This window comes from Camarhynchus parvulus, chromosome 20, assembly GCF_901933205.1.
Source record: "Camarhynchus parvulus chromosome 20, STF_HiC, whole genome shotgun sequence".
NCBI lineage: Eukaryota > Metazoa > Chordata > Aves > Passeriformes > Thraupidae > Camarhynchus > Camarhynchus parvulus.
In genome coordinates, this window is record NC_044590.1 from 6,532,248 (window position 1) to 6,558,681 (window position 26,434).

General features: G+C 54.0%; 1 protein-coding gene across 5 annotated transcripts in view; it reads left to right on the top strand.

Annotated features, from left to right (window-relative positions):
- The first annotated feature begins 7,869 nt into the window (after positions 1–7,869).
- Positions 7,870–26,434, top strand: part of ZNF512B (zinc finger protein 512B) — a 30,051-nt gene continuing 11,486 nt past the window's right edge. Inside the window, exons 1-13 of one of the 5 annotated variants that reach the window (XM_030963250.1) lie at positions 7,870–7,888; positions 12,138–12,260; positions 13,259–13,338; positions 14,111–14,239; positions 14,577–14,749; positions 14,914–15,167; positions 15,954–16,025; positions 17,592–17,726; positions 19,023–19,147; positions 21,562–21,654; positions 22,454–22,552; positions 23,264–23,551; positions 24,114–24,305. In XM_030963250.1, coding sequence (XP_030819110.1) covers positions 12,140–12,260; positions 13,259–13,338; positions 14,111–14,239; positions 14,577–14,749; positions 14,914–15,167; positions 15,954–16,025; positions 17,592–17,726; positions 19,023–19,147; positions 21,562–21,654; positions 22,454–22,552; positions 23,264–23,551; positions 24,114–24,305 — 1,761 coding nt within the window. In that variant the 5' untranslated portion in view covers positions 7,870–7,888; positions 12,138–12,139. Of the gene's footprint in view, positions 7,889–7,932; positions 8,016–8,113; positions 8,258–12,137; positions 12,261–13,258; positions 13,339–14,110; positions 14,240–14,576; positions 14,750–14,913; positions 15,168–15,953; positions 16,026–17,591; positions 17,727–19,022; positions 19,148–21,561; positions 21,655–22,453; positions 22,553–23,263; positions 23,552–24,113; positions 24,306–26,434 lie in introns of those variants that run through there. The other 4 variants (XM_030963249.1, XM_030963248.1, XM_030963252.1 and 1 more) reach the window with 4 other exon arrangements.

Genomic DNA, 26,434 nt, shown 5'->3' on the forward strand with positions numbered 1-26,434 from the left:
ATCATTATAGTGAAAGTGTTTGCTGTTAGGTCCCCATCTCCCAAACTCTCCCATACAGAGCTACAGACTGCCCTTGTGGGCAGATAAGGAAAATCCATGTGTAAATCAGGATTTTTGGCCAGGGTGGATGCTGTCACCTCCCCACATTCCACCTCAGGTGATGAGGGTAGGGCTGTGGGTCATGGGGGTCCAAAAGCAGCAGCACCACTAAGCCCCTGGGGCACCGGGATGTGGAGGCAGGTCACGGTGCTCCCTGGCTGGGCATCCTCCTGCCTGCTTCTCTGCTGGTAATAAATTAGAGACTGTTATTTTAACTCACTGCTCTTCTGACTCTTCCCACACCTGAATCTGCCCTGTGAGTTTGGTCCCTCCAGTCCTTCCTGGGGATTCCCAGGAGATGTCTCCAGCCCTAAATCCCTCCATGCTAGGCTGAACATCTTCCCTCTCTGCCTGTGGGTCAGGGGTCTGTGACCCTCAGCTCTGTCTGCAGGGAAGCAGCTCCAGGGCTCTGCTTTGTGTAGCCCCTGGTACCCCAGAACACAGGAATTAGCATTTCCTCCTCATTCCATACTGACCTTTTCTAATATGCAGCAAAATTTGCTCTTCTCACCTCACCAGAGACTCACAACAGAGCTGGGAGAATTTACTGCGTTTAAAGAAAAGGAAAAAGAAGCCAGGAAAAAGCCCGTCTTGCCCAGGGTGGGGTTTGTTTCTGTCCTGGTGAGGCAGTGGGAGCTGTGGGGAGGCACGGGGAGCTGCGGGGTGACGAGGGGCCAGAAGCCCAAAGAGCAGAACACTGCAGGTGTGTGCGCATCGTTAGAGGGAGACGCTGAGCTTCTCTCCGGAGCCTGGGAGCTGCACGGGGAGAAATGCCTCCTCCAGGCTCCAGCTGGGCTCATGCAGCAAGCTGGTGGAGATCTGGCTTGGAATCCAGCTGGGGTGCACAGAACAGTGCTAGGGCTACCCCGGACCCTCTGGAAAAGGCAGGGTTTTCCCCAGATCCTGCCCCAAAGCCTGGCTGCCCCTTGCTGCGCTGCTGAGGATGCTCTGGCTCTCTCTAGCTCCTCAGCATGAAAGAAAGGATGCACAGAAGAATGCAGAAACCTGACCAATTGCACTCAGCCAGAGCCCCAACCATAGGGCTCAGGTATCTTTCTGAGACCCACCAGCACAGGATGAGGTGGAAGAGCAGTGTGAAAAAATATTCCCAGGACTGGCAGGAGGATGCTGTCCTGCCCCCAGTCCCCTGCTCTGTGTCTTTGTTCTGATGAGGGTGGTGATGGTGAGAGCAGAGCATCTGGGCAGGCTGGCTCTGAGCTACTGCTCTGGCAGTGTCTGGTGCCACCTAATGCCCATGGCTTGTCCAAGGGGTACCCAGGACTCTGCCCAAGGCAGCAGGGATGCATCCAGGACAGCCCTGACAGGGTTTTGACTTTGGTAGCTGTGGGCATACAGCAAAATGCATCTGCATGGTGGATCAAAGGAAGGACAGTCCTCCTCATGGGTGAGAATTTGGGGTGATGAGTACTGCACCAGGACCCTGGGAACTGGAGGCAGATGCTGCTCAGGATCCTCTCAGACTGAGGCACAGCTTGGTCACTCCTCATCTCTGGCCGAGCAAGAAAAATACCTTCTATTTGTCCAGCACTTATCTGCCAGTGATATTCCAGGCACTGCCCCAAAACAAACAGGGCCGACAATGAAACACAGATGAATAAATTCATGCAATATTAAAACCAGACAACAATTAAAGTAAACAGAAAACACCAGCAAGCATCAGTCAGTCCCCTGCAGCAGGCAGGAGGATACAGGCAGCAGCACCGGGGCACAGGGGCAGGCAATGGCCACACAACTCCTGGCTCTGATAATTTTTTTTTGCCATTTTATTTGGTGGAAAATCTTTGGAATAAGAGGGCCAATGTGTCACCAGCATCAGGAGTTCTGTTCAGCACCTTCTTAGAAAGGAACAATCCAGCAACTCCCTCCCAGTGGCAGAGGCAGTTTGCAGATTCCAGCAAGGTTTTCAAGCAGAAAATAAAAAAGCCAGCAGAAATGCCCATAGAAAATGCATGCAAATTTGTCTGAGTAATTACTGAGCTTGATGATGTAAACACCTCCAGCTCTGAAGCACGGCTGATTGTGGCTCTGATGCAGGGAATGCTCCCCATCCCTCCAACCCTGAAATTCACAGTGGGTGCTGGAATTCCCAGCCTGTGCTCTCCCTGGCTGAGTGGGGTGGGAGGACACGGAGTGCTGGGCACAGGGGTGGCAGTGCCTGCCCCTGGCTCTGCTGAGGTGCAGCTCATTCAAATAGGAATGCCTGTCCCCAGTGGTTTGCAGGCTCCATCTGATTAGGACCCTGTCATCCCACCAGTGCGCAGGAGGATTACAAACCACCCCAAGGCATTGGGGAAGTTTGACATGAGCAACAAGTGCTGGCAGCCCAGTAAGCCAACCCTGCCCTGGGCTGCATCCCCAGCACCATGGCAGCAGGGAGGGGGGGTTTGTCCTTCCCTTCTCTGCTCAGGAGGGACCCCACCTACAGCACTACCTCAAGTTATGGGGATTCTGACATCAGAAGGTTGGGGAGCTGCTGGAGTGAGTCCAGAGTATGAACCCAAAGGCGCTCCAAGGGCTGGAGCACTGCTGCAATGAAGACAGGCTGAGAATCTGGGGTTGATAAGCCTGGGAAAGAGAAGGTTCTGGTGAGATCTTAGAGCCCCTTTCAGTGCCTAAAGGAGCTGGGTGACTTTGAACAAGAGCATGAAGTGACAGGACAAGGGGGAATGGCTTTAAACCAGCACAAGATAGGGTAAGGTTGGATATTAGGAAGAAATTCTTCCCTGTGAGAGTGGTGAGGCACTGGCACAGGCTGCCCAGAGTAGCTGTGGCTGCCTCATCCCTGGAAGGGCTGCCTGGATGCTGCCCCAAGTCAGAGCATCCCAGGGAAGAGTGAGGTGCCAGCGTGTGGCAGGGGCACAGTGAAACAGCCACTCCTGGGATGCTCCAACAGCCACATCCCAGCTCTGGCACAGCTCCCTCTGCCTCATCCCATAGCCCTGCTCCCATCCCATTGCCTGGTGCTGGAGGACACAACAGGGCTTGGGAACACACACACGGATTCCTGCAGCAATGGCAGCAGAAGTCTTTTGCTCCTGTATGTTCTTGCTGCACATCCAGGACTAATCAATCTTGATTTATTGCTAATGAACTTGAAAACAGTGTTGGGATGGATCAGGTGCCACTCAGGGTGAGATGGATAATATAATTAAGATTTCCTCAAAGGTCCCGTTTTTCTTACCTTGTTAATTAAGCTGATGTGGGGCCCTCCATGCAGAATGCGTAATGAGAGGCTGCCAAGACAGAGCTGGCTGTTAATGGGAGGTGATGCAGGAGGAAACGCTGGCTTGGCAGGGCTGGAGACATTTGGGCAGCTCTTTGGTGGCTTGGTCCCTCAGAGCAGCCAAGAGTTGGTCTCTGCTGAGAACTCAGCACATGCTTTGCACAAATCCATTTGGAGCCCACAGGGCAGAGCGTGCAGTCCCAGGGATGCAGGTGGAGATGGATGGGCTCATCCCTGTTTGGGATAGGCTGAGCATCGTGGCAGAGCACACCAAAGCACAGCCCAGGGTGTGGGACAGGGCATTTCCTGCAGGAATCCGTGAGCAGCCTCAAGCAGCAGCTCTCTCTCAGGGTTGGAGCCTGCGGTGCAAGGAGGAGGGGAAGCTGCTCACTCCCCATGGCCCAGGCACGATTTTGGTACTTGCACTGGTGGTGACTTATGACAATGAATTAATGGCCTCTTAATAAGGGTGACACTTTCCTTAATTAGAAAGTATCAGAGCAGGGATAATTGCTTCATTTCATTTTGTTCCCCTGTATTACTTCCTTCATTTTTGGTCCTCATTCTCAGCTGCTGGATGCCCTCTGAATGCTCTGCTTCCCCAGAGCCAGAAACACTCCCAGGGACTGTGGGCATGGCACAGAGGCAGGAAAGAGGGAGAGAAGTGGGTGTGGGTATGGCTGTGGAGCTTTCGCTGGGACAAGGATGGAGAGGGGTGGGTGCAGGTGCAGCTACAGTCCTGCTGCTTCCACCAGGTGGGTCCCAGGTTTGCAGCAGTGCCAGGAGCAGGGTTGGTGGCACATGGGACCTCTTGGAAAGACTGGAGTAAGGGGGAGGCAGCATCCACAGGCTGGAAGCCACCAGAGGGAAGGCAGCAAGTGGTGGGAGTCGGGCAGCCCAGGGAAGGCAACAGGACTGAGATAAAGAATTGATCCAAAACAAGTATTATTTGGGCTGACCAGGGCTGTTCCCCAGCCTGGATGCAGTAGATTTGCTGCAAAGCCAGGTTGAACATCCACAGCATTCCACTTGGGCCTTTTTTGGAAAGGCAAGTTTGGGGTTTGGTTTTGGCACACCATTCCCAAGCAGCACATTTGCACAGGCTGTTACTGGGGCCTCCAGGAACATCCTTCACACCCCCCACAGAAAATTAGCCTCTTCACTTCCCATCAGAGGGGGCATTTTAGAAAACTAGGAAAGATTTGATGAAGCCACATAACTTCATCACCAGCTGCATCCCCACAGCTTCCACTGCCTCTGTGGGGCTGATGGGTTCCCATGGGACATGCCTCCCATTTACAGGGCTCCTGTAAATCATAAACAGCAGCCTGAGGGCTGCTGGGAGCTTTACAGCTCCAGCTCCTCCTTGAGGCAGGAGCTTTATTCCCCTTAGCCTTCCCTCTTTGCACTGCAACCATTTTGCTTTGTCGCCATATCTAAAATTGAATCTGTTTGGATTTTCTCTCTCTCTTCTTTTTTTTTTTTTTCCCCTTTTTGCTTATATTTTCTGAGTGCATTCAAGCACAGGGAGGGGGAAAAAAATAATAAAAAATCCATCAGCATAATTCCTGGCTGTGGGAGTGATGGCAGGCTCAGGTTTCCAATCAGCGGCCCGGGCTGCGGAGCAGTGAGCGGGAGGAGGCTGGGGCTGCCCCGGATGCTGCAGCACAAACCAGCTGCAAATCCCTCTTTGTTCGGGAATCACTCTCTTTCAGCCTCTGCACAGCCTGTCCCGTGGATGTGTGAGCATGTGGCTGCTCCAAGGGGCTTTGTCCCCCTGCCACTCCAAGGATAAAGGGGAGGCAGCAGCCGGCTGGGATCCTTTATCCCAGGATAAAGCCTTGGGAGACAGGGAATGCAGAGTCTCCCATCCTGGGTCTGGGCATCAGTCATGCCCTTTCCCTCACCTGTCTCTGTACATGGTGCACAGGGCTCAGTAGACATGGGCTCCCAGTGCTCCCAGTGCTCCCAGTCCCATCAAGCATCTCACCATCCCACCAGTGGAGATGCTGGCCCTGCACAGCCCCACGTGCACATCCATTAGTAGGAGTTTCTGGGATGTCTCCAGAGCAGCAACATGTGGAAGAGGCTCTGCAGACCCAGCACACATTTCATTCTAACAGACTTAAGGGTCTGAAGGGTGCTGCTGCAGCCCATGCATCAGACACTGGCACAGGCTGCCCCATTCCTGGAAGTGTTCAAGGCCAGGCTGGACAGGGCTTGGAGCAGCCTGGTGTAGTGGAAGGTGTCTAATTGTGATTCTAAGATGTGGTTTTATTACTTTTTAAAGTGTAAATGCCTTATCAGCCAGGCTCGTTCTAGGCAAGGGGCATTGTCCCAGCTCCAGATCCCAACATCCCAAGAGGATCTGCATCCAGAAAACCAGATTATTTCCTGCCTTTCCTTAAAGAGTGGTTTTCACATTTGTGGAGCTTTAAACTCTTGGCAAGGTAGGATACAAGCCAGAACTGACCCTTGTCGGGGATACCCAAATTGCTGATGGGTTGGGGTGGAGGTCACTGTGCTGGCTGCATCCTGGCAGGCACAGGGCAGCTCCAGGGAGATCTGCTCAGCACCAGCATGAGAGGCTGGAGAAGCAATGTCAGGACTGCATGGAGGGTGGCAGCACCTCGCTGATTCAGGCTATGCAATTGTTTTTCCCTCATCACCTTTTCCTGGGGTCCGTATCAATTTAATTTACATGCTCAATGGCTTGGACTGCTTCATCCCTGCTGCCAAACACCTTCTCCAGCATCTACAGCTGCAGTGTGTGCCTGAGTGCTGCTCCTTGGCCTCCTCCTGCCTTGAGTGGTGGGAACAGTGGGGACAGTGGGAGCAGCGACCAGGGGGTCAGGGCATTGGGGAATCACCGCGTGGCCCCCTCCATAGCATCGTGCTGGTTTGCAAGGATGAGCTCCCATCCACAACCCACCTCTGCAACAAAGCCATGGTGCAAGAGGAGATGTGCTGGTTTCCTGTGAGCACATGGGGATGGCAGCACCACTGCCCCTGTTGCTCTTCCTCCTCCTCCTGCCTCTCCCAGCACAGCTCTGCCTGTGAAACAAAGCATTCCTCAGCATCTGCTTAACATTTGCTGCTCTTTTCAAGTCCATCCCTTGGCCCGCTCTGCTCAGTAAAGTCTGAAAATAACAACAGTGGGTGCCTTTATATTGCATAATTTCAGGGGTTTGTTCCTCACCCAGCCTTTAGCTGCCCGCTCTCCCTGCCCCTGTCTAACCCAGCGTGGCCACACTCCCCTATCTCCCCTCACCCTCATCCCCTTCCTGGAGATGCAAATCTGTCCTTTGTGGCTGCAGAAAATGGACACGGTGGCACCTTTGCACATGTGGAACAGCTGCCAGGACGAGCGATGGGCACCATTTACAGCGAGGAGGGGACCTCGAAGGTGCTGAAGGCACTGCCTGGTCTCAGAGAGCACGTGGAGCTGCCCGACAGCCACCCCAGCTCTCCTGGGAGGCAGCTCCCTGCCTGGGAAGCGGGCCCGCCTCGGATATGCCTCATTTTATACAAAGAAGGTGGGCTGTGCCTGTCCCTCCCACCCTGCTGAGCACCCTCCGCTCCACCGATAATCATACCTAGCAATTACACCGAGCTTTCCCTGCTCTCTGCAGACGTTAATTAAGCTCTTTTCCCCGCAATGGAGACAAAGAGGGGAAAACCGCGGGGAAACTCCGGGCTTGGGTTGGGCTTTTTTTTTTGCACAACTGTGCCACAGGGCCTCCCAGCTCCCGGCAGCACCGCAGGATCATGCACTGGTAATGGCAGGCGGAGTGGCCCTGACAGCGATGGTTGCTCTGGGTTCTGCCTTCACCTGGCAAAATTAATGTGGTTTTCCCTAATTTCTGGGCTACTGCTGGATCCTGGTGTGGCTATGCATTCCTGCAGCCGGTAACCAAGGCTGGCTGTGCCCTGCAGCCGCTCCCCAGGTACCGGCTCTGCAGGGGTGACATCCCAAGCCTGGGAGCTGGGAAAGTGCCCCATGGACATTGCAACAGGCTTGCACTCAGCATCATTCCCAGGGGCTGGGGTGGCTTTACAAGGGGCCCTGGAGCACCCTGGATTTAGATGTATTGATGGATGGGGAGGGCATCCTACCCGCACCTTTGCAGGCAGGATGATGAACAGGACACCCTGGAGAGAACAGTGACATACAGGACATCCTTGGGAGGTAGGATGATGGGCAGGACACCCGGGAGGAAAGGATAACGGGCAGGGCACCTTGCCGGACAGAACGACAGGCAGGTCATCCTGTCTGCATCTTGGAGAATAGGGTAAAGGGAAAGGCGTCCTGCCCACGACCTGGAGGGCAGGACCGCAGGGGAAGATGACCGGCAGGACACTCAGCGCCTGCACCCTGGAGGGCAGGGCAGGACGGCGGGCAGGACACGCTGCCCGCACCCCGGCGGGTGTGACAGAGGCCAAACAGCCTGGGGGTGCGGAGGGCAGCTCGGCACCCTGCCCGCATCCCGCGGAGGCAGCGCAGCGCAGCCCTGCCCGCACCGGGCTCCGGCCGCACCTGCCCAGGTCAGCCCGGTGCGGGGGGCGCTGCCCCTTCCCGCCCTCCCGGGGCGGCGCCCCCGCCCGTCCTCCCGGTGCCGATCCCGGTGCCGGTCCCGGAACCAGGCGAGGCCGGAGCGGCCCGGTGGCGGCGGTGAGGGGCGCGGGGCGGGCCGGGCCGGGCCGGGCGGGGCGGGGAGCGCGCATGAGCCGCGGCGGCGGCGGCGGCGGCGGCGGCGAGGGGCGGGCGGGAGCGCGGCAGCGGAGCGCGGCGCCGCCGCGGGTGTGGGCGCGCCGGGAGCCCCGCACGGCGGCCCGGGGGCGGCGGGCGGCACCGCCTGGCCGGCCGGGGGGTGCCGGCCCTGCGCGCCCCGCACCGCGGCCCGGCCCGCCGAGGTAAGCACCGAGCGGCCCCCGGCCCGCCCGGCCCCGCGGCGGGGACCCCGCGCCCCGCTCCGCTCCGCTCCGCCCGCCGCCGCGTCGCCATTTTGCCGCTCGCTCTTCCCCTCCCGGAGCGCGGCCGGGCCGGGCCGGGCCCTCCGTCCCCCCCCTGCCGGGCCCGGCCCGCGGGGAAGCCCCGGCCGCCTCCCGGGGATGGGGCGCGGGCCCGCGGGGTGACAGGCCCGGGCGGCGCTGCCCGCGGGGTGACAGCGGGGAGGGGCAGCGAGGGGACGCAGGCGGCACGGCCGGGCCGGGACGTGACAGGACAGAGGTCCCCCGTGCCCGGGAGGTGACAGCGGCAGCGGGCAGGGCAGGGCTCCCCGCGCCCAGGAGGTGACAGCGGCACCGGGCAGAGCTCCCCGCACCCGCTGACCCCCGGGACAGGGGGCACCCCAGTCCCCGCGGCTCGGTGCGGACTCATTGTCTGCCAGGCATGTGCGGGCGCTTTTCCCTTCATGTCAGTGCCCGGGGACGGAGAGGGGAGGGAAGGGATAACGCGCCTCGAACAGAAACTTTACGCCCTCAAAAGCCTCGTCTGCGCCTGGCCAGAGCCATGTGCGGCAGGAGCGGTGCGTGCGTGCCTCGGGTGAGGCTCTCCCTCCTGGATGGCCTCGGTGGGTGTCACTCGGTTTGGGTGATAGCGGCGGGATGCGCTCTGTCCCTCCGGGGCTGCCCGGCCACCAGCTGTGCCCAGGGAGGCGGCGGCTCGCAGGGCTTCACCCGCCACGTGCTTCCCTCCCGAGGAAACCTCCAGCGAGGGCGATTCATCAAAAGGAAGCCTCTCCCTCCGCTGCCTTGTCTTTATTCCCTGCAAGTTTTTCCCAGCATCTCCGGTTCTGCCAGGAGTTCTTGGGAGGGAGCGCAGCTCCTCTGACAGCGACAGGGATGGCAGTGCCCTTTGGCATCCATCATCTGTGCTGGTCTCATTGCATCTGTGCTGGCACACGGCTTGTCCTGGGGCAGGCAGCTCCCTTGGCTTTTGGTGTTCGTACTTCTGGAGCTGTTGGTAGATTATTGATGATAGGTGGAACAGATTGACGGGTGACCAGGCAGTTGTCGTGCAGCAAAGCCCATCTGTAGGGATGGGACTGAGGTGGGAATCCTGGCAGGAGAACCTGGGGTCATGGTCTGCAGGTGACTTTCCCCTGGTAAGGATGTTGTGAGAGGGTCGCAGCCATCCCTGGCTATGTACATGCTCCTTCAGGTCTGATCCAAATTAATGAACAGCCATTTCTGCATGGAATTATTTCCCCTTTCCCATTCTGTGCCAAATTTCCAGCCACACAGGGTTGCCAGTGGCTTGGGAACAGTGCCTTTCGTTCCCAAATGTCACTTTCCCCTTCCGGCAGCCATGGGTTTCCTCCTTACCTTTGTTCCCAGCAGTGCCAGCTTGGCTTTCACTCATCACATTTTGGTGCCTGCGTTCACAGGAGCTTTTGTCCCTGGAGCTGCAGTGAGATGTTTCAAAAATGTTGCCACAAAGTTCTAAAAAGTTACCTGGAAAGAGCTGGAGACCTCATAAGATGCTACTCGGCCCAGCCTTCCCACCCCACGTCCCACCCCTGCCTCATGGCTGGAACCTGTGGATACCTTCTCTTCCCATTACCAGTTGCAAAAGAGTTTTCAACAAAACCTTAAGGAAAGTGTGGAACAGCACAGGCTGTTGCCTATTTTCAGCATGTGTTACTCAAAAATGAGTGAGAAGTTTGAACATTACCAAAAAACCCCACAATGGGCTGATTTTTGCTCTGTATCTCCAGGACAATTCCTCTGTGATCCCTGGGGTTGTTTCAGTGGCCAGGGCGCAGATTTTGGCTCTTGCTGACAGGTTTATGAGATTTTTATTTTTCATTTGGTTAAAAAATAATGGGAAAAATGCAAAGGAGTATTTGGTGTGGAAAAACAGAAGATTCAGAACCTCTTAAGCTGGGCAGAGAGGATTCCTTTGAGGGGACAGATGTGTTCAGGGGGATGAGAGGTGTCCAGCTGCTGGAGCGGGGCTGAGCTGGGCACTTTGGATGTTTTGGGAAGGGAGAGTTGGGGGGATGCTCAATGGTGTGCAGTGTCATGAGGTGCAGGAGGAGAGCACCAGAGATGTCAACAGGGTCTGCCCTGGCTGTCACTCTTTGTGTGTCACCTCAAGCTGGCCAGCGAGGCAGGCAAGGAGGTTCTGTGCTCCATCCCCCCTGGCATTTTGGCATTAAGCCTGGCTGGATAGAGGTGTCAGTTGTGTGGATTTCCCCTCAGATTTCACCCCACTGTAAACACAGAAATCTTGTCTTCAGCTTTCACTTCGCTGGTTTTTGGTGAGTCTGCCTTTTCCCCTTTTTCCTTTGAGCAGCTTGAGTGAGGGTTGCTCAGAGGTGCCAGGACGCAGCATGGGAAGGAGGGGGACTGGCACTTTTGTCCCTGGAGGACTGGGGACAGTAGCAGTGCCCACGCTGGTGGGAGTGGAGCAGCAATTTGGGAAGGAACCACAGGGACCCCTCTCTGTGCCTGCTCCAGAAAGGAGCTGCTGTCAGGCAGGCTACAAACTCCTACCCAGCTCTCCCACCAAAAGAGCCCAAATTAGTTGAATCAGCGATCCCCATGTTCAGCACCAAATGCCACAGACCCAGTTGCCAAGCTGGAATTTCTCACTTGATCCGATTAACCTTTGTGCCCATGCAAACAACCACATATGTGTCACCAGCCAAGCACATGCTGGAAGCTTTTGCCAGCTCTTGGAGCATGTGGGCTGCATCCCACATGGAAAGTCCCTGATCCTACATGGAAAGTCCCTGGGGACACCTCAGAAAGAACTGCTGGACCCTCGTGTCCTGCATTGGTGGTGTGGCTGGCAATCTGGCCACACAGGAGATGCTCCCCCATCCTCTGGGCTTGAGGACAGACAGGATGAGTGTGGATGCTTTTGGGAATCAGCTCCTTCAAGTTAAACGATGCTAAACATGTGGGAGGAATTGCAGGTGATGAGTCAAATCCGCGTTTTAAAAAACGCATGGGTGAACATCAGCATCCCGTCCCAGCCAAGGTATCAAGGTCGTGGTGGTCCAAGGAATCTCTTCCCAAAGGCCTGATGCTCTCAATTGTGGAGGCATGGAGGACTTCTTTTCCCAAAATCCATATATGGATCTCCATATCCATCTCCCAGAGCAGCCCCCATCCTCAGATGTGCCTTTGCTTGTGCTGCCAGGAGGGGAAGAAGGAACTTGAAGCCGGAGGCAGAGCCAGTCATGCCGTGGGCTTCCTCTTGGCACTGCTGAATGGAGGGGTGTCCTACTGCCCACTTCCATCAGGAGTGAGAGTGGGCCTTGTGCAATAATTCCTGACGTTCATTATTTATAGAGAAGCCAAATTGAATTATTAATACAGAAATTTCAGATAACATTAACAATTCTCAGTTTATAACAGTTTCCCATTAATAAGGAAAATTGGAAATTTATCATTACATCTGTTCATTAAAACTCACTTTTTTTTTTTTTTTTTGCTTTTGGTGTCTTAAATGAAAGCGGAGAAATAAACGAAGAGGAAAAGGCATTTATTCAATACTTCTCTGGGCAAAGTCAGCCCATAATTTTTAATAAAGTCTTTGCCATTGTATGTGAAGGGGAAGCCAGGCTGTAATGAAAGCAGCTTTCCAGCCATGTCTGTGGCGTTCCTCAACTGTAGAACAAATACTCGGAAGCACGTCCCGTTTCTTCTCTTTGTGGGAATCTTGAAGCTGCGTGATGGTTTTCTCATTTCCCTCCCTCCCTCCCCAGCAGCTCCTTGCTTTCACCATGTGTTGTTCCCAGCTCCGAGGAGTGAATTTTAACGCCTCCCCTGCTTCTTTCAGAGATGGCGGATTCCTATACCTGTAAAGGTGGAAGGAAAGCTGCAGGGTCTAACAAACCCACTGCCAGCAAAGAAAGCAGGACAGAAACAAGGATAAACCCACCGGCAGAGCTGCCCAAGCTGGGTAAGGAGCTGATTTGTCCTTTCAGTGGAGGTGGATGGGGGAGAGAGGATCAGCCCAGAGGCAGGAGTTGGGGGGTGGCTGCCAAAACAAGTGGCCTGGGTCTCGATGTGTCTGCTCCTCACTTTGACTCACCAGTGAGGGCTGTGCTGGCCAAACAGCCCCAGCTCTGAGAGCTGGTTGCTGGGAGCAGGAGGGGAGGGATGGAGATGGTCTCTCCCTTCAGAGAGGCGTGTGTCTGGCTTAACGAGATGGGTGTCTAGCCGCCCATTTATCGTGTTGGTAGCTAAGTGTTACATCAAAGGATGGAAAGGCTTAAATGAGTTCAGGCCATCTGCTGCCTCCCGTGTCGCAGCCCCCGGGATGGAGGCTTGCTGGCGTACAAGCCCCAGGGGACCCTCACACTGAGGGCTGTCAGGCTGATGGATGGCTGATTTCTCTATCCAGGAATCTCCAGGCCCAAGGAGATTTTTCCTCCTGTCTGTTTATGCTGGGCAGATCCCCTCTATGAGAGAAGATCCCACTGCCTTTACCTTGGTAAGGGCAGCTCTGGATGCTGAGAAGTGCCTGCAGCCCTGGAGAGGGTTGGACCCCAGGGATGCAGCTCAGATGGGGCTTCCAAAATCAGTGGCTTTGTGGGGAAGTGCGTGTGCCCTAAATGTTTCCCAGATGCCACTGTTACCTTGAGGGGATTAAAGCCATAATTGCAAACAGAGGAGGATAAGTTATTGCTAAAGGGAATGAACTCCAGCTGTCCACAATATGAACACGCCTGTGTTCAGGAGACTGTTTTTCCCTGTGTCACGTCTTATCAGCACCTCATTTGCAGAGGAACTGGCATTGCCTTCCAGAGGGGCATCTCCATCCTTGCTAGGACAGAGAATGGCCAGCCTAGAGCTGAGGGCACAAGGCAGACAGCAGGGAGCTGGGGCTGGGCAGCAGAATTACTGGGACAGCGGCTCCTCTGGCACGGCTGGTGATTGTGCTGTGTCTGTTTGCAGGAAATGCAACCAGTGACAAAACTGAAGGCAGGAAGAAAGGAAGACCCAAGGCTGAGAACCAGGCGCTGAAAGACATCCCTGTAAGACCTCACACATTCCAGTCTCTGAGCACTCCCTGCTTCACTCCATCTGATGTGCCCTGCACTGTACACTCCAGCCAGCCCTATTCCACTGTTAAACCTTCCTTCCCTGTGATTTAATCTTAGGAGCAGCATTACCTTGGGCTGAGCAAGATCTTGGTCCCTCAACCCCTACATGCAGGCATCCATTACTTTCCAAAACTGTGGTTAAGGAACTGTACCCCTTTCCAGCCTCGCTTTCCCAGGGCCATGTCCAGATGACTGGATCCTGTCACAGCCGTGTCAGACTTGGCTAATGAGCCAGCAGCAATGGCAAGGGGGTGATTTATTCCCTGCAGAGTTGTGCAGTTTAATTCCTGCCTGGTAGCATGGACAACACATGGAGCAGTTTGTCATGAGAGCAGGGGCATGGGGTGATTTACGGACTAGATGAAATGTGGGGTGATTAAATCAGCCAGGTGACTTCAGGCCTGATTTATTCCCCAGCGTGGTAGGGAGTGTGTGTGTGCTCTGGGAAGCATAGCAGGTAAAGCCTCAGCAGCAATCATTAGCCTGTGGAGTCTGCAGCATCTGTCCCAGCAGCTCTCACTGGAGTGAGCACAGATACACTGAAACACACACCTGGGGTCCACTTCATGACTGTGTGGTGGAAGGGATGGATGGGAATGATCAGAGGTCCCATGTGTCCTCCCAGCTCCCTTGGGATGCATCAGCACACACCCAGGCACAGGGTGCTCTTCACTCAGCTATCTCTCGTTTCTCCTGTCCCCAGCTCCCCCTGATGAACCAGTGGAAGGACGAATTCAAAGCCCACTCTAGGGTGAAATGTCCCAATTCAGGCTGCTGGCTGGAGTTCCCCAGCATTTATGGCTTGAAGTACCACTATCAGCGCTGCCAAGGGGTAAGGAGACTGGAGAACTGTCTGTCCTTTCCAGTGGCTGGCTCTTTCATTAACATCTGCAGGGTAAAGCTGCTCTCATGCCTTAAACACCAGGAAAAACATGAGGTTAAAATGAGCAAAGGTGGGCCAGGAGCAGTTTGTGAGGTGTGTGTGTGAGAGGGACTGAGATCTCTGCAGCTCAGTGTGAGGTTGGGCCCAGGGGGATCATGGACTTTGGGTAATCGTTTGGAAGGGCAGAAGGGTATTGCACATGATTTATATTCATGCCTGTGTCAGAAAAAGCCTCACTTTTGTGATCTAACATCTGTGCTCACCTGCCTCTCCCTGCTTCACTCAGGGTGCAATCTCAGAGAAGCTGACGTACTCATGCTCGTACTGCGAAGCTGCCTTCACCTCCAAAACCCAGCTGGAAAAGCATCGGCTCTGGAATCACTTGGACCGGCCAGTGCCAACCAGCAAAGCAGAAAACAAAGTGCCCAAGGCCATTGGGAAGAGCAGTGGAAAGAAAAGGTACCAGGCTGTGGCTCAGCTGCATGGCAGTGGCACGGGGATGGCTGGGAGAAGGGGAACATGCCTGCCTCCATTCCTACAACCTGGGCTGGCGAGGGGGGAGAGGTGTCAGGACACTTGTCTAACAAGCCCTCTTTAAACAAGCCCTCTGTGCTTTGCCCTAGACCTGCTGAGAGTTCAGCTTGCCCCACCATCCATCCCAAACAGGCAAAGACGGAAAAAGCCGTGGCCCAGGAGCACACAGAGAACGGCGAGTGCCTGGCGGAGAGCCGGGAGAGCAAGGAGTTCCAGATTGCAGCAGCTGAGGCCATGGCAGCTGCCACCCCCACGGCCAAATCCTCCAGTGGCAAGGACGTCGGGCAGCAGCGGGGCAGCCAGGCCTCCCTGCAGGAGGAAGACCCCGAGAGGATGAAGCACAGTAAGATTAGAGCCCAGGGCTACGCTGGTTCAGAAGGTGTCCCATGGGAAGGGGATCTGCTGCAGCCAGCACTGCTGAGAGTGTCTCTGAATCCAAGGGATGGCCAAGCCTTGTTTCCAGACCTTGATAACTTGCCCTGCTCTCCAGTTTCTTGCAGTTTCAGTGGGAGTTTAAACTCCACAGTTGTAGCTGTGGTGGAAATATTTCTAAAGGACCTATGTGATGGTTGGATTCAATGATCTTAGAGATCTTTCCAACCTTAACAATCCTGTGATAGGATTGGAAATGGGTTGAATTCCTGGCAGCACAGCAAGCTGCCGTGTCAGCCTGTCTGTCCTCTCTGAGTGTGTGAGGTCAAACCAGGATGGTTCTGGCAAACTCATCTCCCTGGAGGATTGGGGCAGGGTAAGGAGTCTCTGTCTGTCCATGGCCACTGCTGAGCTGGTGTAGGGCAGTGGTTGTCCCCACCACAGTTTCCACTGCTTGCAACACCAAAGCAAACCACCACAGCCACATAGCCACATGTGGGAGCTGCTTAGCTTTTGCACTAGACAGAGCCACCACTTTCACTCATTGGATTAATCCTGAATAACAGATTTATCCTGCTTTTGTGGAGTGGGAAGCAGCAGTCTGTTGGTGTTTAGTGGGTGGGTGCTTCATTTGACAGCCTTTGACCCACTCCTAACATGGAGTGTGTGCCCACCCCATGCCCCAGGACTGATGAATCCCCCTGGCAGTACAGTTATTTGACCAAATCTCTCTCTCTGTTTCTCTCTTTTGAGTCAGGAAGGAAACAGAAAACTCCTAAGAAGTTTACGGGGGAGCAGCCATCCATCTCGGGGACATTTGGACTGAAAGGTAATACAGGACAGCTCTGGGCAGCTGTAGGTTGTACCTTCTCCCTGGGACATTGCAGGGAAGTCCCTTCCCCAAGGGAAGAGCTCCTTGTGGTGGAGCCAGACAAAGCCCAAGGATCTCACACTGGAGGAGCTGGCACCTTTTACCGTGGGAGAGCCATAAAGGGAGTGAAAAGCAGCAGCAGAGCTGGGACTGATTAACCCTGTCTGCTCTGCTCTGGAGCCTGGCACTGGGAAATGAGGGGACAGAGGAAAGGATCTGGGTATGTTCATCTGTAACACAAGAGTAACGAGCTGCTGACACCAGTGAGATCTGAGAAACATCATCTCATCAGCATCCCACCATGCTGCATGTCGCAGCGCTTCCAGCGGCGTCGGGAACTCTGCTGCATAGAGAGGCTCGTGACGCACCCATCCCTCAGCCTCCATCTCCTGGGCTGGTCGCCCACGTTCAGGAGAATGAATCCAAGGGAGAGGAGACATGTTACCGGGATGTTTGCTGAGAGGAGGCCCAGGAATTGGCTGCTGCAGCCTGATAAAGCAAGAGCAAGTGGGACTTTGGTCATGCTCCATAAATACACCCAAATGGGCTTGGGAAGGAGGGGGAAATCCTGGAGCATCCCTGGAATGAGAGCAACTGGATTCAGGCTGACTGAGATACGTTCAGCCAGAGAAATAGGAAGCAGATTTCCAGGCACTGCAGGAGGCAGCACCTTCCAATATGAGGCACTCGGGGGAGAGGCACTAATGGCTTTGAAGGAATTGAACACTGACAAGCAGGCTGGATGTGGTCTCTGTGATTTCCTTTCCTCTGGCTCCTGGGAAGTCTGGGCTTGTTTCCCTTATCCTCCCCATAGAGGCGCTGCTGGAGACTGAACCATCTGCTGTGAGTTCCTGGAGAACAAGGTGTCCCCATGACCCAGTGCCTCAGATGGAAGGTGAAGATGGGGCAGGGGTTTGCCTAAGCTCCCCAAGCTCCATGTGGCAGTCACTGCCCCAGCACGTCATGGGGTGCTGTCTCCATTCAGACTCTGGGTTTGCAAGAGTCACAGCCCCCAGGTTTAGGGGAATGTGGATCTGACCTTGGTAGTCACCTCATTGCCACCAGCACCTTCTGTGGAAACTCAGGCACAGGGCTGAGCTGCACATGGATTTGGGGATTCAGGGGAGTTAAACAGCTTTTCCAGTGCAGGAACATCAGCAGGAACATCCCTTTTACACACTGAGCTTGCTGTTCCAATTCCCTCTTTCAGTTTCTTGCAAAACACCCTATTCCCTTCTCCCCAGCCTGTCTGCCTGGCTGGAGGCATCCTACCTCACTTTGCCATGGAGCTTCCATAGTTCATAAACTTGTGTTGGGGAAAATGATGCTGTTTGTAAAACACCACAAGCTGTTAGAATATTGCTTGTCATAATTATGGACCTGAGCCTCCATGTGCAGCCTTGGCAGACATGCAGCCAGCTCAGTGTCCCTGGCTTAAAGGGAGAGATTTTTTTACCTGTTAAATGTGAATTGCTCTGAAGGCAATTAAAACAAGTAGTGAATAAAAATCCTCTTTCTTTACAGGTCTTGTCAAAGCAGAGGACAAAGCAAAAGCTCATCGAGCCAAGAAGCTGGAGGGAAATGCCAACATGGAGGAGCTGAAAAAGAAACCTCCAGGAGTTGGTGTGAAGAAGGAAGCGCCTGTGCATCCACCAGCAGGTGAGGCTGGTGGGGGCAAAGCACAGGCAGCAGCTCTGTGTGCAGTGTAGCTGCTTTTCTGTGCATTACCCCAAGCCTGAATGGTCCCTACCTTCATGCCTCCATCCCCACCTTCACCTGCAGCTCGTGGTCCCCACACCCTCTTGGCCCAGCAGGTTGTTTGCTGGGGGAGTTTTCTGGCAGGTTTGTCAAGAGAAGCAGCAGAAAGTCAGAGGTAGGAGCACACAGCTCCTGCCCTTTTGAGATGTAACACAGATGTGGAAACAGCCACTGCTGCTAAAATCTTGGTGTCGCCACAACTGACATCCTGAGGGAAACCTTACTTTCAGTTCACTGCCAGGTCAATGTGATGAAAGTGCTGGGAGTTGAGAGCCAAGTTCCACCTGGCTTCACTGTGAGTCAGCATGTGACCCATGTGATGATGGCATTTTTCTAACATCATTCCCATGAATGACACCAGTGCATATCTCTGGGCATAATTACGCTTTCCCTGAGCCTCGAGGTGCAGCCTACACCCAGCACAGGTTGCTTGCTTTCCCTGAGAGATCTGACAGCAGGAGGAACGCAGGATGTGCAAGATAAACACAGCTGCAGTGCCTTGCACTGCTTTCAAATTCAAATAAACGACTCTCTGATCTCACAGCCATGCAAAAGCATCCAAATAAACAGACTTGGTGGATTTTATTCAGCCAGCGCTGCTCTGCTGAGAACACGGCGTGAACTCTGGGCCTGGGAGCTGCTTTTGGCCCCACATATCTCTTATTTTGGGTTTTTTAAAGGCCAGTCACAGCCATTCAAATAAACAGATGCCTGGAAGCCAGCAGTCCCCCAGCTTCCTCCGTGTCTGTCAGGAAGAGGATTGCCAGGGAGGCTTTCCAGGCACACGTCCGGATGGAGCTGAGACGCTCACCTTTGTTTCACTCCCACTAATTGTTTCATTTGGCAGGGGGAAGTTATTCCAAGCAGGGCAGGATCAGGTGGCTGGGGGCATCATCATCTTTTTATAACTCCCAGTGTGCAGGATACCAAAGTGGTTGGAAAAGACCTGGGTCTTTCCCCAGGTTATCAGGTCTGGTAACTCCACATAGAATTGACCCAGTGACCCAGTTTACTTGGGCAGCTGCAGGAGAGTGGGACAGGGAGAGCTGCATGGTTCATGACCCGTTTTGGCTTTGCCTGGGAGAGCCTATCTCTTTTTTTAATATCAGGAACTTTCCCACTTCACTGCTTTTCAACTTATCAAATCAAGCAGCCGAGGCAGGCTGGATGTAACACCTCTCTTCTCTCCCTCACCAGCAAACCCCGAGGACCAGTGGCAGCGGGAGATCAGTGAGAAGGGGGAAGTTTGCTGTCCAACCTGCAGTGTTATAACCAGGAAAACTATTGTGGGACTCAAGAAACACATGGATGTCTGCCAGAAAGTAAGGCCTTGCTTTATTCAGTCAAACACATGGATTTGGGGGGGGGAATGGATGTGTATGTATGCCTCTCATAAATGTGCAGTGATGCTCCTAAAACTTTTCTCAACTGTATTTGATAGAACACTTGTTGGTCATCTTCAGCTTGCTGGCTGGCTTACATTCACCCAGAGGGATTTGGACACTAATTCTCAGCAATTCTGAATCCCTTTGCCCCAGTGTCTCAACAGAGTCAGGTATTTCTAGTAGCTAAACAAATAGTTTTCAGGCTGGAGAGATTGTTGGGGTTGTGTCTAATCTGGCCTCCTCTGGAGCCCTGGCTGTGGGGTTTCACTGTGTGCTGTGCCTTGTATCAGACCAGATGAACTGGTTGCATGAGAGCGTGTCTCAGGGAGACTGAGCCTGGATGTGCTCAGGCAGGCTGTCAGGATGCAGGAGTTCAGTAATGGTGCAGTGAAAAATTGTCTCTGTGCCACACCACCATCCATCAGAGCACAGGATTACATCTTCATCCGTCACCTGGCGGAGCCATCGCCACAGAAAGCCAACGTGGGATCGATGCCTCCTGCTTTGAAAATATGTGGCTGGGCTTTGATTCCACATTCATTTGCTGTAAATGCTTCCCCAGCCATTGCCTTGCTGTTTATACAGCAGTGGGAGGCTCCTCTCCCTCCCAAACCCCATCCTACAGCAACGCTGGGCAGAATCCTGCCATCTCCAATATCCGCCTGGCCTCAGTGGATGGGGATCCTGGCCATCACTGGTCATATTTCCTCCACTTTGGAGCATCTCCCAAGCCAGGCTGGCTGTGTGCAGGCTGCACAGCCAGATGACCTGCTGAGCAGGGCTCTGCTGGAGCAGTCAGCAGTGTCTTCCCTGCTGGAAATATGCCAGCCCTATATTCAGCTGAAGATTTCGGGCTCCAGCCCTTGGAGTGGGTGTTCTGTCACACTTCCTGAGAGGGAGAGTCCTTGCCAGAGCTAGCTGTGCTGCTCTGGGAGCTGGGATGGTTCATGGAAACCCAGACAGGACAGTCCCTAAGCTGCAGATGTGTGACCAGAGGTCCAGCTCTCAGCATTCCATCTCTGAGATGAACCTGTGGCACAACCTGAGTGAGACCCTGCTGCTACAGCCACGTGGGATCCCTATCAGAGCCAGCCTGGGGTTGAGGCACCCCCTCTTTTTAATGACTGATATATTCCTTAGCTGGACGATGGGAAAAGGATGTGCAGGCTCCCAAAACTCTTATTTAAAAAAAAAAAAAAGAGTAGTCTGCACTAAGCAGTCTGCTTTGTGACTTGTTGCCTTTGGTTTTGGAAAGGAAATAAGGGATGGAGAGGGTTGCAACATGCTTGGGCCTGAAGGAGGCAAGGGCAGTTATATCCTCCTGGTATCCCAGGTGGGAGGGCTTGTTGGAATGTGGACATGGTATGTTTTTAAGTGTTGACCAGAGGAGTAGATCCCAAGTTTGCTGCTAGTGGCATCTAATGAGTCAAGGAGCTGTTAGCATCCACCTTGTTAGGATGAAGTGCTTGGGTCTGGGACAAGATTAACTGATGGGAGTGCAGGTACCATGAGTCACTCCCAATTGACTGCAGTGAGTCTATTCTTCATTTTCCCAGAGTTCCATAATGAGGAGAGATTTGCAGATCCATCTTCATTGCCTCTTCAGCTTTTAGTTCAGTCTTGCTTCACCTTCACCACTCTCCCTTCAATCATCTGGCAGGAGAAGCAGGAATGACCACGGCTGGCCAGGCACTGGCTCCCTGTTGAGATACTCTGTCTCTTGGTGCCCAGAGCATGAACCTCCTGAATTGATAAATTCTGGTCCCTGCCCCAGCAAAAGTCAAGATCTGTTCACCCACTGTGCAAGTGCCCCTTGTACCTCAGGGTGTGCAGTTAATGCATCTCCCCACATACTCAGGAGGCTGAGTTGGGTCAAACAGCCAGGCAATGAGAGGTAAAAAATATCCTCCTGTGATTGTGTCCTTAATTTCACACAGCCCAGGCACCCAGAAATTGCACTGTATGCCAGAATCTGTCTTACTTAACAGGACTGCAGAGCGCAGTCCACTGGCATTGGTGGATCAAAGCTTCTTCTCTCTCTAACCCTTTAACAGGAAGAGTAAGACACCAGATCCAGATGTTTTCAGCCAGTGAGGCTTTAAATCTAAATCCAAAATGGAATGTTTTCCAAAAATTGGGGCATGTGGGTTTGATAACAGTATCCAGGACAACAGAGAGAAAGCTCTGAGCTGCAGATAGGGCCTGGGATGGGAAACAGGGGTGCTGTGTTGCCTGCTGGGTCCCACCAGTGGCTACTGCTGCAACAGCCACCCATGGGGTTACTGACCAGCAGCAGCAGCAGCCCTTGGAAGGATGTGACCTGTCTGGTGACTTGCCTTTAATTCCTTCAGCTGCAGGATGCCTTGAAGTGTCAGCACTGCAAAAAGCAGTTCAAGTCCAAAGCTGGGCTGAATTACCACACCATGGCTGAACACGTCAGCAAGGTAAGGGAGCTGGGCTGTGCTCGTCTTGTGCCTCCTTTCTCCATGCAGGTGAGGAAGCCATCCATCAAAAGTCCTCTCTCCATGATCTTTGTAAAAGAGGGATCCATCTTTGGAGCATTTCACACACTGCTCAGCCTGGATGGTGGCCTTCCCCTTCCTGCCAAGGAAAGCATTTCCTCCTCAGGTAGTGAGTTAGGCTCCTGTTGATCCTGATAAGTAGAGCAGAGGACTGAAAAAATGAAACAGGGTTTCAGATCCCAACATGGGGAAGATCTGGTGAGTATGGTGAGGTGGATTTTGAGTGGCAAAGCTCTGCCTCCAAAACTGTGCCTGCAAATCTGGGACTGATGGGTTCTGCCTTGCATGAATCTCAAAATCTGGTCTTTAGCTCTCCAACGTGCATGGGAGAAGCAGCCACAAAATTTATCATGAATAAATTTTGTAGATCTCTGAGATACCAGGGCAAGGCATAACTATATTTCTACATGTCCCATGCTTACCAGTTGTGACTTGTCTTTTACCTGTGCCTTAATCTCCTGCTCTTCAGTCTTGCTGGTGAATCCTCTGTGCAGGAACTGCTCCTGGGTTTCTCAGCTGGCCCTTTGGGTGTAATCACAAGAAAGGCATGAGCAGATCCAGCACATACCAGTGAAGCAGTGGGAGATCCAGCTCTCCTAATGAGAGGTTCCCTCCAGCCCAGGGCAGCTCCCTGCAAGGCAGGGCTTTACCATCCACTCCTGGCACAGAGGACATGAGTAAATGGTTGACTCTGTCGCTTCTGTTACTTCCTTGTTTCCAGCCTGTTCCTGTGGAAACCGCTGGACTTGGTGAACAGGAAGAGCGGGAAAGGCTGAGGAAAGTGCTAAAGCAGATGGGAAAACTGAAATGCCCCAATGAGGTACGAGAACAATTCTTGTTTCTCGTTCTGTGAAAAAGTGGAAGGAGAGAGTCCCATGCAGAAGGGGACATGTACTCTGCAGGCATCCCTTGGCATGTGCTCAACGTTTCCACCTTAGCTCAGCCATCCCAATCCCTGTCCCAGTGGCTCTGTGCACTCCAGCAACAGGACAGCCCTGCAGGAGGGTGGGCACAGGGCAGACTGAGGAGCACTGGAGGGCAGGTTCTGCCTCCTGAGCTCAGGAAGGAGCACAGCCTGTCCTGGGCACAGTATAAAACCAAACCAAACCACACCAAAACCAGAGCCAGCGGGTTGCAGACAAGTCACGAACAGGTAAGGGAGGCGTGTGGCAGAGGTTTGTCCCGCGGGTATGCTTTGCTCTCCATTCAGGCAGCCCCTCCCCAGTGCCTTCCCCTCCTGCTGCCTGCTGCGTGTCTGTCCAGAGAGCTCTGTCCGTGTGTCGGGGCAGGGAGTGCCGGGACGGGCACAGCTCCTCCCATCCCTCCAGGGCATTGTCTGTTGTGCTTGTGCCTGGCTCTTTGGGAACTGTCAAATTCCCCAGCATTTGGACAGGATGGGTTGGCAGAGCTGCTCTTCAGAGTGGGCTCCTCAGGAATGTTCCTCCCTGGAGAAACGGCATCCCAACCTTTCCAACGTGGCCACGTGAAACCCCAGCCCTCCTTAACCCTCCCGTTCTCCCCGTCTCCATAGGGTTGCGTGGCCAACTTCTCCAGCCTGATGGGCTACCAGTACCACCAGAAGCGGTGTGGCAAGCAGCTTGCCGAGGCCGACAAGCCCGTGTTCAGCTGCCCACACTGTGGCAAGAAGTACAAATCCAAGGCTGGCCACGACTATCACGTGCGGTCAGAACACACGGCCTCGGTGAGCCCCCCGGAGGCCCCCGCAGCCCGAGGAGTGGGGCCATCCCCCCCCGGGGGGGACTGCAGAGCTGCGGAGCCCGTGGGCAGGACAGAGCCGGGCAGGGCCGGGCCGGGCAAGGCAGGTGCAGACGTCGGGCCGGTGTCGTTTTCTCCCTCAAATCACCATGCACGTGTGTTGTACCATGCAGTGTTGGGGGGAACAGGGTACACCCTCCTCCAGCCCTCCAAAAATGCTGTTTTATGGGAATGGTCAGCAGCATTGCCTTTCCCCAGTGCCCACAGGGCTTTGCTCTAGCCCACCCTGCATCTATGCTGTGCAGAAAAGAAAACCAGACCTCAGGCCGCTCCCTCACAAGCACCGGCTGCTTGCCAGTGCTGGGGTGGCAGGATCTATCCCTGGGGAGCATCCCTTTCTGTTCTGTTGATCCCTACTGACAGTGCATCCGACACTAATCACTCCCTAAATCTAATACCTGGAGACATTTATACACGTGGGAGCACAGAGGGACACAGTCTATGGCTGCTGCTGGGCTGAGGGAGGCGGGTGCTCCCCTTGCTCCCGTGCTCCAGGGCAGAGGCACAAAGCAAGCCTGGAAGCACACAGCCCAAATCCCAGCATCCCCATCCCGGGGCTGGAGAGCTCACTTGTCATGCCCTCCCTGACTCTGTCTCTCTTGCAGCCTCCAGAGGAGCCAGAGGTGAAGCCAGAGCCTGCTCCTGTAGAAGATTTTGAGAGGACCCCGAGCGGCCGCATCCGCCGGACGTCAGCCCAAGTCGCCGTCTTCCACCTCCAGGAGATAGCAGAGGATGAGCTGGCCAGGGATTGGACCAAAAGGAGGATGAAGGATGACCTGGTGCCTGAAACAAAGCGGGTGAGCAGCCTTTAGTTCTCCTTTTGGTTTTACATTAGCTGTACACAGAGATCCCAGGATTCTAGCCTGGCTCCAGCTGCACATGGAGATTCCAGGATTCCAGCCTGGCCCCAGCTGGTTGAGGGCTCACATGTCTCACTTGCTGTGCCTTAAATTAATTAGCTGTGATGGCAGATTTATTGCTGAAGAGCCCACCCAGCACAGGCTGAGCGGCTGTGGTCTGGAGGCTCCCAGCAGCAGGCAGCTGTGCCCTTTGGAGGAAGAGGTGCACTGGGAAGAGATCAAGGTCTGGCCCCGAGAGTGTTGGGGTGGGAGGTCATTTCTGGTCCATGCTGAGCAGGGAAGTAGAGGCTGGCAGCCAAGAGGAGCGCGTGAAGAGAGCAGATCAGATCTGAAACCATCTCCCTTGTGCTGTCAGAGAGCAAAGATGCCCCAGGCAGAATTCCCTCCCTTCCACATCTCTTCCTTAACTTCTGGGAGAAGCTTTCCTGGAGGTAAAAGGCCTGCAGCATCCCAGAGCAGTGCTGCTGGGAGCAGAGGAAGGCAGTGAGTGGAGACAGAACTGAGCCCCCCAAGCTCCAGCAGCAGTGCTGTGGGGTTTGCACAGGGCCCCAAAGGCTTGAGCTTTTTGTAGGCATTGGAGTGAGTACACATTAAACCAAACCTCCCTTCTGCCTGTGGGAGGGCTTGATTATTCCTGGGGGTGTACTAAAGCTAAAATTCCCTCAGGTATGCTCCTTCTGGACTGTAAAAGCAATGAAGCAGCAGTAAATCATAAACCATTTCAGCATAAAGGGGAAAAAAGAGAGGGAATAGGAGTTCTTTCTGTTTGCCAGGACTCAATGCAGAGTCTCTGCATGAGGTGCAGCCTGTTTCCTGAGCAGGTGACTGCAGGTAGGTGCCAGGCCTGTTCCCTGCTCTGAAGAGTTGGGCATCTCTCGTCCAGTGCTTTGAAATTCATTCTGGCAAGATATTGGGCACATTGCAAAGATGAAAGTGAGGATCAGAGTGCGTCAGGAGAGTGTGAACAGTCCCAGCCCAGAGGACCTACCCCCAGCCATGAGACCAGCCCAAGTCTCAGAGCCAGCTTGGAGAAGTGATGGTGGTCACCCCAGGAAAAGGGATGGCAGGAGAGCAGAGCTTGTACCAAAATGCCTTCCTGCTCCCACAGGCTGTCCCATGCTGTCCTGGCACCTGTGTGTGCTCAGCAGAAGTGCCACCATGGTCCTGCAGAGACCCAGAGAAGCTAAGCCTGGCTCACCTCTGGTCTGCATATGGTGGGCAGCTGGAAAACCAGCACAGAAACAAACCAGCAGCTTCTTTACCCCCACTGGCATCCCAGTGAGGCGCTGGCACAGAAGGGGATTCAGCTGCAGCACTGCTATCCACCTTGGGGCAGAGCTGGGCATTTCAGGGCCAGAACTGCTTGCAAATGTTTTATTTCCCCAGCGCTTGGTGTTGCCATTGTTGGTTTGCAGATGACTTCAGCTGCAATGCATTAATAACTTTAAAAAAAACAAGCCCAAAGTAGCTGTTTCATTTCAGATACTGGGAGAGAAGAGGTGTGCTGCTCTCTTTTCCCCTCTCCTGTCTCAGCCCTTGCATTCTTCTCTTTCCACTTGGAATTGTTCCCTTACTCATGACTTTGGGTATTTTCTTTTTGAATTGAGGGAGCAGCCAGGACCGCAGGCCTGGACCAGGGGCACATGCTCAGGCTGACAAAGGCATCATAAAGGTCCCAGCACTGGTGTAATTGCTCCATGAAGTGCTGGTGGGCTTTTTTAATGAGACATTTCTTGTGTTCAGGGTCTGATTGTTTAAGTTTAACTCTGCCCCTTCTCAGTGCTAAAAAGCAAAGAATTGCTGTGAGGTTGGCAGAAGCAGTTTTGCATTAAAGATGGGAAAGGGGGGAATTGGATCAGCTCCCAGATGGCAAAACAAGGCTCTTGAGTTGGAGGATCAAGAGACCTCAGGCCCTGCATGAAATCCCACATGGATTTTGGAGGAAGTCAGTGTAGTGGGTGAATCCGTACAGAGCCGTGCGTGTGCCTCTGGGTACGTCTTGCAGTGACTGTCACGTTCCCTTGACAACACTTTATAATCTGTTCAGTCTATGACATTTTTTCTTG